The sequence below is a fragment of the Pristis pectinata genome, chromosome 29, assembly GCF_009764475.1.
Source record: "Pristis pectinata isolate sPriPec2 chromosome 29, sPriPec2.1.pri, whole genome shotgun sequence".
In the NCBI taxonomy this organism is placed as follows: Eukaryota; Metazoa; Chordata; class Chondrichthyes; order Rhinopristiformes; family Pristidae; genus Pristis; species Pristis pectinata.
The window spans coordinates 13935006-13955758 of NC_067433.1; the positions used below are offsets into that span (position 1 = coordinate 13935006).

The 20753-nt window shown below is 39.8% G+C and overlaps 1 protein-coding gene across 1 annotated transcript in view; it reads right to left on the minus strand.

Annotated features, from left to right (window-relative positions):
- The window catches only part of LOC127584212 (anthrax toxin receptor 1-like), a 170313-nt gene extending 150272 nt beyond the window's left edge, over positions 1-20041 (minus strand). The window contains exon 1 of the mRNA XM_052040818.1: positions 19692-20041. Within this exon, the coding sequence (XP_051896778.1) occupies positions 19692-19834 (143 nt within the window). The 5' untranslated portion in view covers positions 19835-20041. The remainder of the gene's footprint in view (positions 1-19691) is intronic.
- Between the last annotated feature and the right edge of the window lie 712 nt (positions 20042-20753).

Genomic DNA, 20753 nt, shown 5'->3' on the forward strand with positions numbered 1-20753 from the left:
TCTTGCAGGAACATTCTGTGAAAGCACTTTCTTTCTAAAAGCTTGCAACATGTAGTCAAGAGACTTGTGATGCTTCTATAACTGAGAATGACAATATTTCATAAAAGTTATTTATTCCTTGAATGGAGGGGAAACTTTCAAAGCTACAGTGTCATTTGATGTCAGTAAAACCAAGCATTCATACCAAATAACAAACACGTTTGATTTACTGGTTATTTTATTCTACTGTACTCACACTCAAGCCCTAATCAATATTTTCTCTCAAACATCTGATTGGGTATGTTTATCATACAAAAAAAGAACTGGCTTCAGATAATTGGTTGCATCAATCAGAAAATGTTGATTGGAATCAATCTGGTTGCTTAGGTTTTGTCCCCATTTGATCTGAAAAACTTCAGCCCTTTCTGCATATATACTCTAAAGCAGCAAAATGTTTAACTAATTTAGTTCAACTAGGCATGCTAAATTCTGGGGTCATGACCAAGGCACTCAGAAGTAATTTGGTTCCAACAATTACATCTGAAACAATTAGGCAAGTTGTTCCCCTCATTTCATCTGAATGGAAAATGAAGAATTCTCTTTCTAAAATTAATCCCCACCTGATTGGCTCTCCCAAGTTCAATGCCAGATTTTCTCATTGCTTTCTGTATACACACAAAAATCCAGGTCAGAGTTAATGCCAGCCTCTGTGCATTGCTTAGCATCTGCTCATACAGTAGCACATTCTTGTTATTTAATATTAGCATCTGCCCATCTCTGTATGTGTTCCAAGAAGCTGCAGCAACAAATTTCTGTTGTAAAGTAAATGACTATTGTAAAGATTGTGCCTTTTTTATGTCTAATGAGTAATAATATGTGAAAAGTGAATATAAGAAGGCCACCAGTCTTATGCTCAATTTTAACCAACTTCAATTCCTTATTTATCTTCACCATCCTAAAAATAAGGAAATAATCCTCTGCCATATTAATTATTTCCAATCATAGAACAACCTACACTTACTTCATTCACATATGGGTATTGTGGAGCAAAGACCCTGCAGTTGATTTATTGAAGTTTAATTGAACCAGCTGCAGATGGGCCTGTTAATGGGGGCCTTGTTCAAAGACAATGTAACTGTATTATTCCAGTCTAAGCATCTTTTCTCTTTCCGTTTGTCGGATGCTTGAGGCAGAGCAGTTGTTTGGTTGTGAATTATCAGTAGAAGATTGTTTCTGAAAATATCAAAATGCCAGAAAAGAGCAGCTTTCTGTTCTCCATGGATGCTTGGAATTTTGGATGTGCTTAAAAATAACCAAATAGCTACATGTTCAGAAAATACCAAACAAGGTGGTGGATAACATCACTATAAAGGAAGCATCTTCCGAAATGAAGGATAGGAAAATGTGAAGTTTACAACAGTTAAAAATGTCCCTGGCCTACATCTGCTTCTTTCACACATTTTACATGACTGGTTATATTGTGGAAAAAGACCAACAAACACATCAAATAGTTTCAAAACCATTTGACACTTCCATTTCTGTCTTGTCAGGAATTTAGACCCATCTAGGTAGTAAATGATTTTTTTTTTGGTTCCTATACAACAGGCAACATCCAATGGGCAGTAATGTATCAGAGAAATTACAACCATGAAAACTGTACATTCTCCAAGATTTGTTGAGGTGACGGTACAATTGGCAGATTCCTTGCCTTTGAATGAGAAGTTTTGAGTTCAAGTCCCACTTCAAAATTGTGATGTAAACTCTAGGACAATACTTCAGTGCAGTACTGAGGGAACATTGAACTTTCAGATGTGTCGTCTTTCCGCTGAGATGTTATGCTGGAGTCTTAACTGTTCTTCCAGGTACACACAAGTAATCATGTGACACCATTCTCGAGAACAGCAGAAGAACTATCTCAGATATCCCAGGCCAATATTTATTCCCCAGCTGACAACACTAAAACAGATTAGTCATATTTCTAAGGTAGGGACATGTTCGGCACAGCTTTGTGGGCCGAAGGGCCTGAATTGTGCTATAGGTTTTCCATGTTTCTATGTTTCTATAATCGCAGTATTAGTTGTGTGAGCTTGCTGTGCACAAACTGCAAAGGTCACCATTACAAAGTAAGTGGAATATTTTAAATTCCAGATGGACTAAAGATAGTGAGTTTAGATTTATCCACTTGAGCTTCTCACTTCATTTTTTCCCACAGATGACCATCTGGGGTTCTTGCTTTCATATCTGTACATGTGTATCACTGAGTCTCCTTCTAATCTCATTTTCCCTTTTTGGAAAGTAACTGATGACGAAGTAAGACACATGCATCATATGCGTACTGAGTTTCCATAGGCAGAGTCTCAGGATTTTCTATCTGCTTCCAATGATCTAGGAGTGTATCAATGTCCGTTGTTAATTGTGATCCCCAAAATATCCACCTGGCACCCAAACTCCTGGCAATATGATAACAGTGCCAACAGTCCATGGCATTTTAGTAATAAAAGAAAAAGACCAAAGGAATATGGCAAAGGATGGCAAGGACTAGATAAATCCAAAATTAGTCAATGTTACACAGAAAGAGGCAACTCAGCCTTTTGAGCCTGCTCTCAATTACAATAAGATCATGGATGATTTTCTATAGCAACCATGCTTTTCTGCTCTATCCAGATATCCTTTGAGTTCCTTAGCATCCAAAAATCTATAATGATTGAGCCAACATAGCCCTCTGGGCTGGAGAATTCCTAGGATCGCAATCCTCTCAGTGAAGAATTCCTCCTGATGTCAGTCTAAGTAGCCAATCCCTTATCCTGAGACGATAAGACTTTACAGATAATGGGAACACATTGTTGGCATCTGACACTGTTTAGCCCACAGTTTTAAATGGGATCATGTCCAACTATTCTATCTAGACAATGCCAGAGAGGACAGGAGAAAGGTAGGAGTATGACTGTTTCATAGTTCTAGAAGAAAAAGAGTTAGCATGCGAGTTAGAGTGATGAAAAAAATAAAATGGCAGTTGCTGGAAATACAAACCAAATGGAAAAATGTGGAAGTAATTAAGAGATTGACAAGTTCTGGCTAAAACTGATCACCAAAGAAATGTGTGAGAATGGGTCTGCTTGATTTGCTCTCTGATTAACTCTTTTCTCCCACGAGGAACACCTCAATTCAAATGCATTTATCAACCCACATCCCAGCCAGAGGCAGGAAATGGGAATAAATCACAGCACAAGCCACATCCTATTTCTTAGCACAGGGACGGCTTGCTACATCACCAGCTAAAAACCCCTTAGAGTTTATGATTTCTACAAAAAATTGTCCGGGGTGAGAGAAAATACAATGTTGATTTATCACAGCAATCTTCCTTCAGTGATGCAAATTAAGAAGTGAGTGACCTGGGAAGTCCACAAATCTCAATTGGGTTGCTTGGTGTTGCCAAACGGATACAGTTTTGAATATCTACCAAGATATAATGTTTAATTATGAACAGAGTTGAAGAGCATGCTTTTACATCTCCTGCCTAGATGCAAACTTTGCCTTCAGTGAGAATACTTCCCGATTCACTCCACAAGGCCATCTGTAAAAATGATCTGAGGTACCTTTTGAAGGCACAGATGCGCTCTCTCTTGTGGAATACAACCATCTGATGTGGATTGTGGCCAGCTAATTTCTAGGGAAATGAGGAACCGCAAAATGCATTTTCTTTAAATTCTCTTTGAAAATGTTGACTCCATCTGAGCATTCTTCCGGCCATCTCACCATACCTGGAAGTCTCGTGGGATTTTCTGTTCTTACTCCATAATCTAAGTCCCACCAGGCTCCCGATCTTTTGGCACAGTAGGAGCTTGATTGTGGGTAAGTGGAAACGATCAACCAATAACTGGAGCCCAAAAGTCCATAAGAGCAACAATCCATTCAAGCTGCCTCCGAGCCAACATGCAGATTAGTTGGACACTTCTGTTAAATCCATGAGTATGACTCTGTGCTCATTAATTACCTATAATTTCAATTCTCTTTCACATTCCCACTTTGATCTCCGTCTCAGCGATATCCTAATCTGCTCTAATGATGCTTAACATGACTCAAACAACAGCACATCTTTCAGTTAGACAGCTTACAGCCTTCTAGACACAACAATGAATTCAATAGATGAGTTTCTAATTTCAGTTCCCCTAGATATATTTTTACTTCTTTACTTGTTCCATTAACATCTCCTTTCACACCGCACCATCATTGCTTTCATCATTTAATACCCCCTGCCTTTCACCCAATCACTGCAGGCATGGTAATGTAGTGGTTAGCGTAATGCTATTACAGCGCCAGCGACCCGGGTTCAATTCTGGCTGCTGTCTGTAAGGAGTTTGTACGTTCTCCCAGTGTCTGCATGGGTTCCCTCTGGGTGCACCAGTCTCCACCCACATTCCAAAAAGACATACGTGTTAGGAAGTTGTGGGCATGTTATGTTGGCGCCGGAAGCATGGTGACACTTGTGGGCTGCTCCCAGAACACTCTATGCAAAAGGTGCATTTCACTGTGTGTTTCGATGTACATGTGACTAATAAAGATTCTTATCTTATCTTACCTTCTCTTTTGTTCTTAACTCCTTCCTCCTCTTTCCCTGCCTAAATGTTCAAGTTCTTCCATTTCTGGCTCAAACATCAACTCTTTTCCTCTCTCCACACCGCTGCCTGGCCTGCTGAGCATTTCCAGAATTTTCTATTTATATTAAGAATGCTCCTTTCATTGGTCCCACCCCAGTTACCTCTCACTTCCAAGCCAAACCTTGTGCAAAACCATAGTCTCATCAATTCAATACATAATATATTCCTCTGCCTCTATGAAGTGTTATGGGAAGAAAATGCAATGTGATTGAACCTTCCAAGCATTAAATATGGGACAAAAATTCTTGGTGCTGTCTTCATTCTCATTTTAGTTTTTTTTTCCCCAACACATGTGGCAAAATACTTCTTCTCTACTTGCTTGACTTTAAATCAAAATAAATCAGGTTCCAAAAGTTTGCGGAATTTAAAAATGATATCTAGTTCCAGCAAGTCAGGCCAGAATCCAGAGTCTGAGGGCTCCCACCGCAGTCTGTGTCTTCTTGCCAGATTTGTCATTCCGTCTTTGATGCAGTTTTGGAATGTGTCATTCTGTAACCTGACTTCTGCCTGGGTAGCTTTTAAGCTTAAAATACACAGATTCAGGTCAGCAAAATTGCCTTTCCACGTTCCCTGTATATATCTCCTAAGAACGTAAACAGAAATTCCTCAAAACCTCAGGCTGTAACCAGACTTCACAACCAATAAATTCTATTTCTAGTGTAATCACTAAATAATATAACTATAACAAGGCCCCAGAAACAGCAATAAGATAATGGCAAGGTATCCTTTTCACTGATGTTGTTTGAGGTTAAGTACTGTGTCGGACAATGGGTGAACTCACTGTTTATAGCACCATGGGGTCTTTTGTGTTCACCTGAGAATACAGGTGTTCCTCCGTTTAACTTCCCACCATGCTATGCACACTCCCAGTATGATGGTGAAATATCAGACCAGATTGTGTGCTGAAGGCACTGGAATGATGCCTGAATTCATTCTCATTCCATGATTGGCGTCAAAAAACCAAGGATGAATTTGTCTAGTGCTCAGATATATACCAGAGCACTTCATGTTCAACACAGTACTCACAGTTGTGGTACATTGGCGGCTCATATGATCATAATCTATGGCAAAGAAAGATGTTATTCGGCCCATTGTGTTCTTGTTGTCCAGAAGAGAGCAATTCTCCCACATTCCACATTCTAGATTTTATTATGTACCCTTTAGGATTCTAGCACTTGTTTTTACAAGTACATTTTAAACATGATGAAAATTTCAGCTCCTGCCACCTTTTCACGTACAGAAACCTGGACCTCACGACCTTCTGGAGGAAAAAAAAATGTTTCCTCAACTCCTCTCTGATCCTTCTATGCTTCAAGTTCCTAAGCATAAATATCACCAACAATTTGTCCTGATCCAGCCACGTAGACACTAGATCCAAAAAGCACAGCAACGCTTCTACTTTCTCAGAAGGCAAAGGAAATTCGGCATGTCCCGATGACTCTTACCAAGTTTTAGAGATGCACCATAGAAAGCATCCTATCCAGACGCATCACAGCTTGGTATGGCAACTGCTCTGCCTGAGACTGCAAGAGAGTTGTGAAGGCAGCCCAGTCTATCATGCAAACCAACCTCCCTTCTCCATTTCATTGACTCCGTCTACACTTCCCACAAATGGAGCCTTTCTAGTGTTTTGCACAGTTCTATATTGACCTCTTCCCTGTAGTATTCAATGTCTTGTGGAATAAGAGTTACACAGCACAGAAATAGGTCCTCCTCCAAGTACCTGCTAACAACTGAGCACACTAATCCTATGCTGACCCCACTTTATTCTCCCAATATTCCCATCAACTTTCTCCAGATTCTAGCACACACCTACACACTAGGGTCAATTTACAGTGGCCAATTAACCTACAAACCCACTCGTCTTGGGGATCAGGGAAGAAACTGGAGCATGCAGGGGAACCCACATGGTCACAAGGAGAACGTGCAAACTCCACACAGACAGCATCAGAGGTCAGGATTGAACGCACGTTGCTGGAGCTGTGAGGCAGCAGCTCTACTAGCTGAACTGCATACTTAATCAGCTTAACATCCTATCCTGAAGCAACTCTTTGATACTGAGCATGGCCTATCAAAAAGCAAAATGAAGCCAAGGCTCAATGCTTTTTTGGCAGTGTTGGTTCATGATGCAGCACTGGCCTGTGTAGCAAGGAAGTTCCTTGCTTTTCTGAAAGGGAGAAGGTGCACAACGGTGAATTGCCCTCAGCCACCATAGTCTGCAGCATAGTGAAAAACAGTGGAGATGACCACTTTCACCACTATGTCCTCTTCAATGGGAAATGAGTGTGGACTTCTGCTGCAACTTTGGGTTGTGGAAAATGGAAACGTAAAAGAGTGAGTGGCACCAGATTGATCTCCATTTGTCTGACCACATCTTCATATTAAAGTGTGTTTAATATCTGCTTAAATGCTCATACAAGCAAGATGAACCTGGGTAACATCTTGTCTGTAGGGGTTAGCATTTCCAGCAATGTATTCCAACAGTATTGCACTGGAATGCCAATCTAGACTTTTTTCTTGAATCCTAGTATGTGACTGAAACCATAATTTTCAGACTCTTGCAGGGTCCTCTATTACCTCTCAGGCACAGTAGTGTAGTGGTTAGTGTAACACTTTACAGCGCCAGCGACCCGGGTTCAATTCTGGCCGCTGTCTGTGAGGAGTTTGTACGTTCTCCCCGTGTCTGCATCGGTTTCCTCCGGGTGCTCCGGTTTCCTCCCACATTCTAAAGACATACGGGTTAGGAAGTTGTGGGCATGCTATGTTGGTGCTGGAAGCGTGGTGACACTTGCGGGCTGCCCCCAGAACACTATGCAAAAGATGCATTTCACTGTGTGTTTCAATGTACATGTGATTAACAAAGATATCTTATCCAACTCCCTGCTCATCTTCTTCCCCCTGCCCCTGAGCCAAGTCACTTCAGGGAAGTCCAAAACTCATTACGCATTTCTCCCTAAATCTGATAAAGACATTTTAGCCTTCAAGAAAGCAGACATACAAACTTTTGCTTCTTCCCTCTGCAACCCAGGTGTCCAATACAAATGATGATCCATAAACAAGAGATTTTAGTTCTCTGTGGTTCCTTTGCACAAGAGTCCAAATTGTGAGTTCATTTCTCTGGGAGCAAAGAACAAAACTAATTATGAATCAATCTGGTAGAACCATAGAACCATAGAACAATACAGCACAATACAGGCCCTTCAGCCCACCATGTTGTGCCGACCTTCAAACCACTCCTAAGATTAACTAACCCCCTTCCTCCCACATATCCCTCTATCTTAAATTCCTCCATAATGCTTATCTAACAATCTCTTGAACTTGACCAATGTATCAGCCTCCACCACCACCCCAGGCAGCGCATTCCATGCACCAACCACTCTCTGGGTGAAAAACCTCCCTCTGACATCTCCCTTGAACTTCCCCCCCATCACCTTAAAGCCATGCCCTCTTGTATTGAGCACTGGTGCCCTGGGAAAGAGGCGCTGGCTGTCCACTCTATCTAATCCTCTTAATATTTTGTATACCTCTATCATGTCTCCCCTCATCCTCCTTCTCTCCTTGCACAGTACAGGCTTGCAGGTGGTTCTCCCCAATCCTCACTGAAGTATAAGACTCTGTATAAGAGTTCCATATAAGACTCAGGGAGGCGGCTCATTTACACATTCTTTCATGATTTTTAACATAATTGTGAGCCACTCATTGCTGAGATCTTGTACAATGGCTGCTAGAAATCTGAAAAAAAAACGAAGATTCTAGAATTACATAGGAAGTGGAATTAACATTTCCGGCCAATGACCGAACATTCTGATGAAGTGTCAATGACCTGAAATGTTAACTCTGTTTCTCTTTCCACTGACACTGCCTGACCTGCTGAATACTGCCAGCATTTTCGGTTTTTATTCTAGCTGAAATCTTGAGGCTTCCAAGCAAGTCAGATTTTTTTGAAAAGAAACAAATGTATTTGAGATGTCAGCATTGCACAGTCCATGGTTAGAAAGATTAACAGCACATGTACAATCTGTTGGCTTATAGACAGAGTTCAAAGATACCAATGCAAATGATGGCTACAGCAGAAGTATTATGAAGGGAAGCAGGTTGAATTACTGCTCTGCGATATTTATGGTCCCATAGCATTCTAAAATTTTTTGAGAATATTTGGGACAAGAAATCTTCTCATTAAAACAGAAAACAGACAGGACTCTAACTGGAAATAACAGAGAAGCTTCTAAAGAGTCAGTCCAGGCCAAATGAGTTCTCTTGTCTCTAACAAGAAGGCTGTGGATTCATGTCTAACTTAAGACTTATAGCATAAAAGTCTAGAATAATTTTCCAGTATCATATTTCGGGAGTGTACAGATGGAAGCACTGCTGTTTTGAATGAGGTGTTAAACTAAGACCTCAAATGGGTCTATACGATCTCATGGCACATACCAAAAGTGTATCGAAACACAGAAATACACTGTGCTGCCTTAAAATCCTTCAACACCAGAGAGCACAGAGGACACTACAGTAGCACAGTTTCACTGTGGACTATATGATGTAAGAGGCAATGCTTTAGACCAAGATCTCCAACTTGGTATAGTCTCAATCGCAAGTTGTAGGCAGCACACCAGAGGCTTCTGCCGTGGTGACAGGGTTGGAGAGGAGTTGCCGCACAATGGTGAATTACTCTGATCTTCTTTATTTGGGCAGTAAAATGAATAGCGATGGAGACGAACTGCTTCCCCATGTCCTTATCAATGGGGATTGAGTGCAGGTTTGGGTGCAACTATAGGTTGTGTGAAATGGAAATGTGGAAGTCCTGAGTGGCACCAAATTTATATGCATGGTAGGGAATGGTAAAGTAGCTATGTTTTTGGACTAGCATGCAGTGATCTGGACTATTGATTCAGTGATTTGAGGTCAAATCCCATCAAGGCAGCTGAGGAACTTAAATTCACATAATTAAATAAAATTTGGATTTTCAAAAAAAGGGAAGTCTCGGTATTGGTAACCATGGTAATGCTGGATTGTTGTAAAAATGTAGTTCATTTATGTTCATTGTTGTCCTTATGCGGTCTGGCCTTTATGTGACTCCAGATCACCAAAATTATTGACTCTTAACTACTTTCACAATCAGGGATATTCAGGGATGGACAATAAAACTGTTAGCAATGTTCAGGTCCATATAACAAGTAAAAATAAACATTTTCTTGATCTGAATCTAATGACATTATTTTTTTTCCTATTTTTCAGATCATGACTTTAAATGTTCAATAGAACTTCATTCCCACACATCAATAAAAGCTTTGTTTGGTTTCTGATCTGGACAACACTGTGAGCAAGAGAGGATCAAACATTTTAAACAGAAAAATAGTGTAAGAGGAGAACACTTTGATTTCCAGGATTTTAATAAATTATGATAACTTATTGCTCATTGTGAGTTAGTACAGAATTGCATTTTGTTAGCAATATTATCAAAGTTCATCTGTGACTGCAAATATTGACAAGCAAAAGAAAATCTCCTGTTTTGATATAAATAAGTGCAGAGCAGTATCTAGAGGTGAACAACACAAGCACAACATAATGAACACCATCTCAACCTTACAGGTATAATCACTTTCCTATGGTGCAATATATTTTTCATTATTACACTTTGGGATACAGTGAATTCGACCACTAGGTATAACCAGATAGATATCTAACAGAAAGAATCTGAAATCTGCCTTTTTAATGCAGGCACACCATGAAACAGTTGTTCCCTTAGAGATGATGTAGTTTATATGTAAATATTTTGCACAGTTTATATTATCTTCTATACAGGTAGAAAACTTGGTGTTCTAAACATTACTTCCACATTTTACAATGGACCCATGGAAGTAAAGCAGTCAGCAAGTGGAATTGAAAATAAAAAATGTTGGGAGCATTTAGCAGGCCAGGCAGCACTTGCAGAGTTAAGCGTCTCAGGTCAGTGACCTCTCATCTGAACTGGAAGAAGTTATAAATTAAATGTTCTAAGATGCAGAGAAATTGAGAAGTGGTGGAGAAAATAAAAGGGAAAGTTTGTGATAGGTTGGAAGGCATGAGACAGTAAAAGGATGACAACACAGGCCAAAGGGATGAGTGGCAATAGAAGTAAAAAACAAAACGAGTTCACATACGAAATCAAATTATCCTCCAAAAATTAACTCAATGATGAGTCCAGAAATCTGCAACGTGTCTACTGAAAAGATAACGGACTGTTTTTGAATTATCATTCTGAATGGAAGAAAAAGTGTGAGAGGTAGAAATGCAATCAATGTTAGTTACAATATTGTGTTGTCTGAAAGGATATAGGCCCCAAATCCAATGCTTGATAACTTAATGACACTAGCGAGAGGTAGTTGACAGACCTCCTATAGTTGTACAATCCTAATAAACTGGTAGGAATTATTTGCACTTGCGTCTGCTGTAACATAATTATGAAGAAGCTGGATGAAACAAATGTTGATAAATCAGTCCATTAGTGATGATGTTTTTGATCCAAAGCCAACAGCAAACCATCATCATTTCAGGTACTCTGCCAAGCAAGATGCCATTGTTAATTGCTTAGTGCTACTGTGGACAACCTCATGGGTTCTAATAACAAAATCTGATCCTTAAATGATGTGGTCTGGACTTTTCACACTGGTAATCCATAATGGTGAAACTTTTGTTAATATTGTTGTTGTCAGTACAGAATCTACAACAGAACTAAATCAGTAGAGAATGTGGAGAGCAAGTTTCAATCTGTATAATTTCTGTAAAGAAGCCACTGTGATGGCTTTGAGTCTCTAGACTGGTTCCTGGAAGACAGAAAGAAGCAACTCTCCCTTGAAATCACCAGCTTTGTGAACTTACTGAACAGAAATAAGTGTGTAACAATATTTTTTTTAAAATAGCAGGCTGAAGAGTTAATAACTCTAAAAATAAATCACACCACTAACTCAACATCACAAGTTTAGGGATACATTCAGGAGGCTATTTTAACTTTCAATTATTAAATCTGTGAAAGCAAAGAACTAGATAGTATCATTCTTGACATATATGTCCAGCAGAATCCTTGAAACTTAATAGGTAATAAGGCTAGCAGCTGATTTAGAGTTAGAATTTTATTCAATATAATCTCCATTAATTTGTCGCCTGAAAACATTTAAGAGTGAAAACTTCACTTCTGATTGAAGTCATTGGTATTGCCATTGGAGGTGAGTGCTGATGGCATTTTATATCCCACACATATTTTGTGCTGGTGACCAGAACAAATTTGTCCCCTAAATGTCTGAAAGCATGTGGACAACTGTCTCTGTATCTAAAGCACTAGCAATAAAAAGGTCAAGGAAGCATCAGACCAACTTTAATAAGTCACAACTTTGAAAAACTGATCCTTCTCAGTAATGCCAACTCCACAAAACAAGAGAGGATGGACAAAGATGAAGTACAACCATGGAAACATGGCGCAGATTGAGACAGTGTGCTCATTGTGGTTGTCCTGGTTCTTTTAAAGAGGAATTAAGCATAGCCTCATACCTTATTTCATCTCTCTTACTCTGCAAGTTTCTTATCCTACAGCTTTCTTTCTCTTCTAAAATTCCCTTCATCGGTCGGGGCATTGAGTACAGGAGTTGGGACATCATGTTGCAACTGTAAAAGTCATTGGCGAGACTGCACTTGGAGTATTGTGCGCATTTCTGGTCGCCCAGCTATAGGAAAGATGTCATTAAACTGGAAAGGGTGCGGAAAAGATTCATGAGGATGCTACCAGGACTGGAGGGGTTGAGTTAAAAGGAAAGACTGAGTAGGCCGGGACTTTTCTCCCCTCGAGCGTAGGAGGCTGAGGAATGAATATAAAATCATGAGGGGCTTATATAAAGTGGATGGTCACGGTCTTTTTCCCGGCGTAGGTGAGTCTAAAACTAGAGGCCATAGATTTAAGGTGAGAGAGAAAAGATTTAAAAGGGACGAGGGGCAACTTTTTCCACACAGAGGGCAGTGGGGTATATGTAATGAGCAAGCAGATGAAGCTGTAGAGGTGGGTACCATTACAATGTTTAAAGGACATGTATAAGGTTTAGAGGGATACGGGCCAAATGCAGGCAAATGGGATGGACATCTTGGTCAGCATGGATGAGCTGGGCCAAAGGGCCTGTTGTATAACTCTATGACTCTATGGAGTCAACTTCCACTATTTTTTCCAGGTAGGACATTGCACATTCTGACAACAGAGGAAAAGCTTTTCATTGCCACTCAATTTGCCAACGATTTTAAATTCATGGCACCTAATTATTGGCTCATTCATCAAAAGGAACAATCTTTCTACAATTCCCCTCTCAACCCCTTCATCAACTTGAAAGTGTCTTTCAGGGAATCTCTTCATGGTTTCGAAGAGTTGCGTCTTAACTTTTCCAACCTTTTCTCCTCAAGATTCATCATAGTTTGAGGAGCAGAAACTTCAACAAGAAGGGAATAGAGCAAATGGTCTGTTCCATACAATGTAATTCCATACAGTGGGTTTCATTTCCATATTTCCTTGCAACACAGAAGGAGGTCAGTTGGCCCATCAAGTCTACACCTGCTGAAAGAACAACCCCATTTCCCTATTAACTTTCCCTGTAGCTTATTCTTCCCGCATTCTCATCAACTCCCCTCAGTTTCCATTCACCTACACATTAAGAACAATTCACAGCAGCCAATTAACTTACCAACCCACATGTCTCTGGGATCTAGGAGGAAACCAAAGCACCCAGGGTCAGGATTAAACCTGGATTGATGGAGGCAGAGCCCTACCAGCTGAGCCACTTTGCATCGTCATCTACAGCAACCCTTCCTTCCCTCCACTAAATAAGACTGTTTCAATCCAATAATCCAAAATTATGATGTTCAAATTAGCCTCATTATTCACCCTGACATGGAAAATAAACACTTAGTCTACAATGAATTCTCAGTTATGCCAATTGCACCTATTTTTACGCAGTCTTCCACAATAAGTATGCTTGAAGGATGTAATGCTGCCTTCCATTGTAATGCTTGCTCTGGTGGCGAATATTGCATATTATGAGCTATATTTTCTTGTTTGGGGAAGTAGCAGCAAGTAAAGAGGTTTAATGTCCTCAGTAATTACCATTCAATGTTTCAGCTGATCGCAATTTGCCTGCATTCAACTTTTGGAAATGTAGATTTGATACCAAACTGACAGTTGGGATACACATAAGAGATGCTTTATTTTTGTCTACCTCAATGAAATGCCAATCCACTTAGCAAGTAACTTTCTAATGTTGTCAAAGTTGGAGTTACAAAATTAAGCAATGCTTTATACAGTAATAATGAAACTGCCAAAAGAAATTTTGTTGATATTAGTGGTATCTGCAGGTTCTCTAAAGGATTTTACAGCCAATTTCCTTTGTTCCATAGGCAAATATATCAATCAACTTACACACTGCAAAAAAAAATCCACAAGTAACAAATTAAAAAATGACTCATTTTAACCATATCGACCAGAATTCTAAAAGCAAAATATTGCAGGTGCTGAAAATCTGAAATAATACTGTACATGTCCTGCTCTTTTTTAAATAATGTCATTTGATCTTTTACATCCATCAATCGCAGCAGATGGAACATAGCTCTGGTCAGTAAGTCTGCAGCTTTGATAGTCCCATGCAATACTGAGGGAGAATTGCACTGTTAGTTTACATTACACATTCAAACCCATAATAGAATTAGACGCACAATCTTCTGATTCCAAAGTAATGGAGGCTCCACAGATACCAGAACAGCGATATCACTTAAGCATCAAGTTCATGCACCAATCCATTGTAGTCAATATTTTCTTACATTTTGGTATATCTTCCAGTTAATCATTAGTTAAGAAAAATGCAATTTTTCTCAAAAATGGGAGCATAGCTTCACAAAAATTTCTCCACTAAAGACCAGTTGATCCCACAAATGCTTGTGGAAGCTTGCTGTGCATACATTGTCATTGCACATCCTACCTTACACTAGTGAGTGTACACCAAAAATTATGGCCATGAAGTGCACTATATAAATGCAAGTCTTTCTTATCATGTCTTTCAGAAACACCTGAAAACACTTCGCGGGTAACCAAATAATAATTGCAAAAGAACAGTGACCAGTGGTATGTAGACAATGCTAAACCAGTGCTCTTGCAGCAGAATGAACAAACCATTATATACTTGAACTGTACAGACTGTTAAACCTCTCAGTAATTTTCCCAGCAGTATCATTTTTTCCATTTGTTTCCTTGCTTTAAATAACGACATTATGGTGTTGTGGTTCCACACTCTTGCCAAACTGTAAAACGTCAAGCTAAGAGAGGAAAGCCTCCAGTGAATTTCTCACCCGCTTCTTCATTTCATGCACCAACCACGTTTTGTACCCAAGTGTAAACAGGACTACGTCAGATTCACGGCATTTACAGAATAGGGAAACAGAGGCAACTGAAAAGTAGGGGTGAGTGCGATGAACAATGCTTGGCTGTATCACTCAAGGAGTAGATAATATACAGGGACAATCTCATTAATAACATTTATTAATAACCTTAATAATATTAATAACATTTAACATAACCTTTAACACAAAAAAAATCCCGACATACCTACAAATAGAAATAGAAAGTGAACTGTGGAGTCAGAGAAAGGGGAAATAACCTGAGTCTTAAGAAAGGTCGGAATGAAGGAGAGCAGCAAAGGGGGTTTTGGAAGGAAATTCCAAAGCTGCATTGGCTTCACGAAGAGGTTTTGGGAAAGGACAAGTTCATGGGATCCAGAACCATCTACGTCAAATGGCAAAGTTACTCCACCATGCCACGTGTTGAAATAATGTTTTCCAACATCTTTTTCTTGAAGGTAGTTTGGTAATAGCCCCTTTAATAAGGCAAAAATACTCTGAAGAACTTCAGAGGAATGTTATCAGACAAAAAGTAACACTGTGGTAAACTAGGAGATATTAGCTAATGACTTGGTCAAAAAGCAATGATATATTTTTAAGGAGTGTCTACAAGGTAGAAAGAGAACTACAGAAGCTTAGCCAAAGACATTTTAGAGCTTAGGTCTTGGCAGCTGAAGACAGTCTTACTAATGGTGCAGCAATTAGAGATATGCAAGAGTCCAGAATTTGAACAGTGTAGAAGGTTGTAGGACTGAAGGACATTACAGAGAGAGGAAAGGCCATGGACAGATTCCAAAAGGACAAGGACTTTAAATGCATAGCTGGATATCAATATAAGCTGCCAAGCACTGAGACCTGTGAGTTAATTTACCAACAACATCATCTTGGAATGACCTGATGTTCACAGAGGGGATAAAGAAGAATGAAGGTCAGAATGGCATTGGATTAATCAAGACCAAAGATAACAAAGGCATGAATGAGATTTTCAACATTTGTTGAGCTATAGAAGGAGCAGAATCAGGTGATGTGACAGAGGTGGAATTAGGAAGTCCCTAGCAATGGTGCAGATCATAGACCGAAGCTCAAGTCGAGGTCAAATGTAAGGTGAAGGTTGAAAAAGTTTTATTCAGTTTCAGACAGACACCAGAGGTGGCTAAGAAGTAGAGGCTACTTGCTGTTCCTGTCAAAACTTGGAACTTAAATCCTGAATTGAGATATTGATTTATTTTGGAACATAGATATATAGCAGTATTATTATTAGTTACTTTGAGTTATATTGTGCAAAATTATATTAAAATCCACAGTACAGTGACAACAAAGTCTCAAGGTTAATATTTACTGTGCCACATGCTTGTTGTTTCATAACCATTGTGATCTTCAAAGCATGACCATGGTGACCAGGAAGCATGATCAGCTTTACAATAATGTGCCTACCCTGGGATACAAAGATGGGTTGGTGTAGGAAAGTTAGTACAAATAACATTTATGCTGGCTTATTATTTTACTACAAGGTGAACCAGATAGTTTGCAGCACACAAATTAACTACATCAACCAAACCTGGAATGTAAGTGAATGGAAGTGAAGTACACAGGTGAAGGATTTGACAGAGGAATCAATTAAAAGATGGTCTCATTTGACATGAAGGGGAGAATTACAATAATAACTTGCTTTTACATAGTAGCTTTTGAGTGCACAAAACACTCCTTGAGCACTCAATAACTGAAAGGAACAGTCCATGGTAAACACCAACCATGAGAAATGTAGCAAACAGAGAAGCTAGGAAGGGGCAGTGGTCTGAGAAGGTATTTTTGGCACTATAAATGGAAGTGGTAGGATGGAAGGGACTGGGTACACAATTCCAGAGGGTGAGACAGAATGGTTAAAGGACATCCGCACTTTAAAAGAAGAGTGGCTCGAAGAGAAATCCAGTGCCAGCGAAGTTGTGAGTGCATGTGAGGACATAAAGCCGAAGGAGGAAACAAATAAATAGCAACAGAGACAATGGAAAGATTTGAAAACAAGGATGAGAAATATAATGTTATTTTCAGAACAACTTCCTCCATGTCAAGAATGAAAGACTTACACCCACCCTTTATTACAACTAGTTCCCAGCCCAGATCCAAGGGGGTCCTGCTGTTCTGACTGATGTGCCTTTCCAAACTCTTCCAAGGAAATTAATTTCCATAACTATATCCACCCCGTAGAAAAGTAACTTCCATTCATAGCTACGAATATAATCTGAGCTCTCTTACCAGCATGTATTGAAAAATGAAACTTTGACCAGAAATCAACCGGGTAATTGAATCTGGAACAATTAATTCCTCCTGCTTCTCAATGGAGCTTTCTGCTTTCAGGAATGTTCGTTGTTGGTTAATGCCCACAGTATCTCTCAAAATATGATGTGGCACCAGATTAGACTTCTCAAACTCAGAATCACTGCAGTGTTGTTAACCTTGTGATAGAGATAAGCTGGCTAAAAATAGCAAATGTCAGACCACTGGATTTTCATACACAAAAAAATTATTTCCTTAATTTGCTCATGATTGCTCAGAATTTTTAATATCTGGGAATTATCCACAAACTTCATAATTCTGGTTTGTTTTTTGCAATCTAGCAAAACATTCTGAAAATTTCTGGATGCTAAATTAAGTTTGATGACTTAGGTTCCATCAAATTCTGCAAGACAATAATGCAGCTGGGAATATGGCTCACTGACAAGTTTTCTGGTAGCTACAGGCTTGCATTCCATGATTAATAAATCCAGCTCAGACCAATAGAAAGCAATAGTCTAACCTCCATCAAAATAGCAAATTTCAAATGGTTGGCACTCAACCGCAACAGCCTTCTCTCCTTCAAAGATGTCAAAAGTTGACTGAGATGAATTTGGCTCTCCTTCATCTTGGGTTCCTTATCCTGTACTGATTGTCTTCATTGTATGTTTATGAATAAGAGCTTCGGTTCATATAATCAGTGGAGAGACAAGAGATGCCGTGATTTCCTTCCTCCAAGCAGAAAGGGTTAATGGGTGATTTAATAGAGGTATTTAAAATCATGGGGGGTTTTGATAGGGCAGCTAATGATAAACCGTTTCCACGGGCAGCTAGAACATCAGTTTTTAAATAATGGCAATAAGATGAAAAGGGAGAGGAGGATATGTTATAAACTGAGTTGTTATGATCTTCAATGCAGAGTTTGAAAGGTGAGTGGAACTAGATTCAATAGTAACTTAAATGGACATATACACTTTTGAAAAGGAACCTTTGCATGCATATAGAAAAAGTGCAGAAAGATTGGACTAATTATGTAATTCTTTCAAAGATCCAACACACGTAAGATGGGTTGAATGGCCTCATCCTTTATTTTTTTGTGTGATTCATGATTATCGATCTTAGTAAATACACACAGGGCAAAAATGAGGAGATGTCCAAGTGTAAGAACATGTAGTTCAAGCTGTAACTCTTCACTTCTGACAGTCAATCTCTCTAATTCAGAGTAAACAACATGTTTTTATTTGTTTACCAATGCTAAAACACTCATTGTTTGACTTACTGAGACTTCAGCCTGGGATGATTTAAATCCCGATCCTTTTCTTGCCCCCTGGAGGTTGTTTCAGGAGGGCACAGTTAAAACTAAGTTTTGTGGAAAAGTCAGAACAATAGTCCAAATCTGAACTGACAATACTTTGTAGCCACAGCACAGTAGAATTCGACTAATGTAGCAAACAGATGTTGCGGGGGAAATTGCTTGAATAAGAAACCTCACGATAGTTAGTTAGCCCACACAATCATCAGTGTTAGTGCTACCAATCGCTGCTTTAATCATCGTTAGTCCTCCAAGGCATACATCAAGGGCACAGTTTTATCATTTGCAAAGTTAAAACAAAATACTCAATTCTTCCTCAAAAAATAAAACGGCCATCTTGTAGACAGAATAAAAATATCCTGGAAACCAGTTTTTTTTCCTTAATGGTTTAAAATTTCAACATCGATCGAGAAAGTAAATGGCTGAAGTAACGCCACACAAATCCTATTCTTAGTTTCATTTAACTGTGGAACTTGCCCGTTCAAAGTATTGCTACCTTACAATTCACTCATTAAGCACACCTTTATTAATTAAATTAAACTTTGAGTTGATCTATGAAAACGCTATTTTGGTTCCCCTTGGTCTCGGAAATGGATATGATTGGGTATGAACAAACAATAAGTGAAATGTCACCAAAGCTACATGATGAACCAATCGATTCTGGTGCAACGCCGATAGACAGCCACGACTTATAAGCAGACGGATTAACAATGCATTAATATTTCCATAGTTCAAGAACAGCCAGTTACCAAAGTCAGAGGCAGGAAGGGATACGTTGGCACATCTGGACCAACTGGGGACCTGGCAATAAACCCAAAGCGAACTAATAAAAGAATACCCCAAATTAAATGTTTAGCAAAGTTTTTTTTCTTTTGCCGGTGTTGCTAACGGTAATGATAGTCCCAATTGTTATTGGCAATTGCACCGAATGTTATAAGTCCAAAGTTTCACAGAAGCAGCCACTAATTGCAACTTCTCAAAACTTGATCTCTCCCTTCCTCTGTGAGGATACAACAGGATGCAGCGCTGGACAAAGGCATCCTGTTGTTCAAGGAAAGTAAACCAATACTCACTTGTCCAAAACAAAGTACAGGTCAAACCCTCCATAGCAAGAAGGACCCCCATCGTTTACCACAGCACTGCAAAGAGAGAAAAAGATTCCAAACAAGAAGTACTTGACTATTGCCTCGAAAGAGCATGGCTTTGAGCCTGCCATTATTTCCAAAAAGAGAGGACGATCAACAAAAGAGGACGCAACGAGAAGTGTTTCTGCAAGTTTTCACCATCAGCCAACGAGGGTTGCTACGTCAGCCCCGAGCATCAAGTTGAACGGGCGTCAGATATCATCCCCTCTCCTTGTGCTTGGAGTGTGGTTTTCATACAAAGCAGTTCGACTGAATGCAGAGATCGTGGAATGCTTCCTCTCAACAAAAGCTCACGGGTGCAGCATAACAAATGTTTTGCAGACTTGCCACTAAAGTTCCTTAAATTGAAGCAAACCACAGGGATTTAAGTGAGAAGAGGTCGAGATTTGAGACTTCACCAAGAACGCCGCCGAGTGGCAAAAAGGATTAAACAATAAAGTCGGCTTCTCCCCGTCCCGATGCCGATTTTCTCGGGGCTGGAGAGCAGAGAGATGGGGTGGGAGAATGGGGAAGGGGTGGAGAGTCAGAGGGGAGGGGTTGCCTCGGATAGGGAAAAAAAGGAGGGAGCCAAGCAGCAGAGAGGGTGGGGATGTAAGGGGGGAATTGGGGAGGTTTGGAAGTGGGGGGAACTGAATGAACTCAGACGTGGAGAAAACTGAGATCATAATGATGTGGTGGCTGGGGATGGGGGAATGGTCAACGACAAAGCAGTGGGCAAGGAATAAATATCTCAGCCCACCTGTTTTTGTGTGTGATGGTGTATCCATGTAAGAGTGTGTGTCAATGTTCATGTAGCAGAGCCTGGTCTCCAATCATCTGGACTGCCTCTTGCCACAGTACCACGAGTTTGCCTGATGGAGTCCATGAGGTAGCTGGTGTGCAATAGCCAGACACATTGAAAGAAATCAAGCACAATTTTCCACTCCCAAAAATGAAGTTCAGAACCTGGAACAAGAGGGTATCATATTCAGCCTCATTAGTGACAGACCT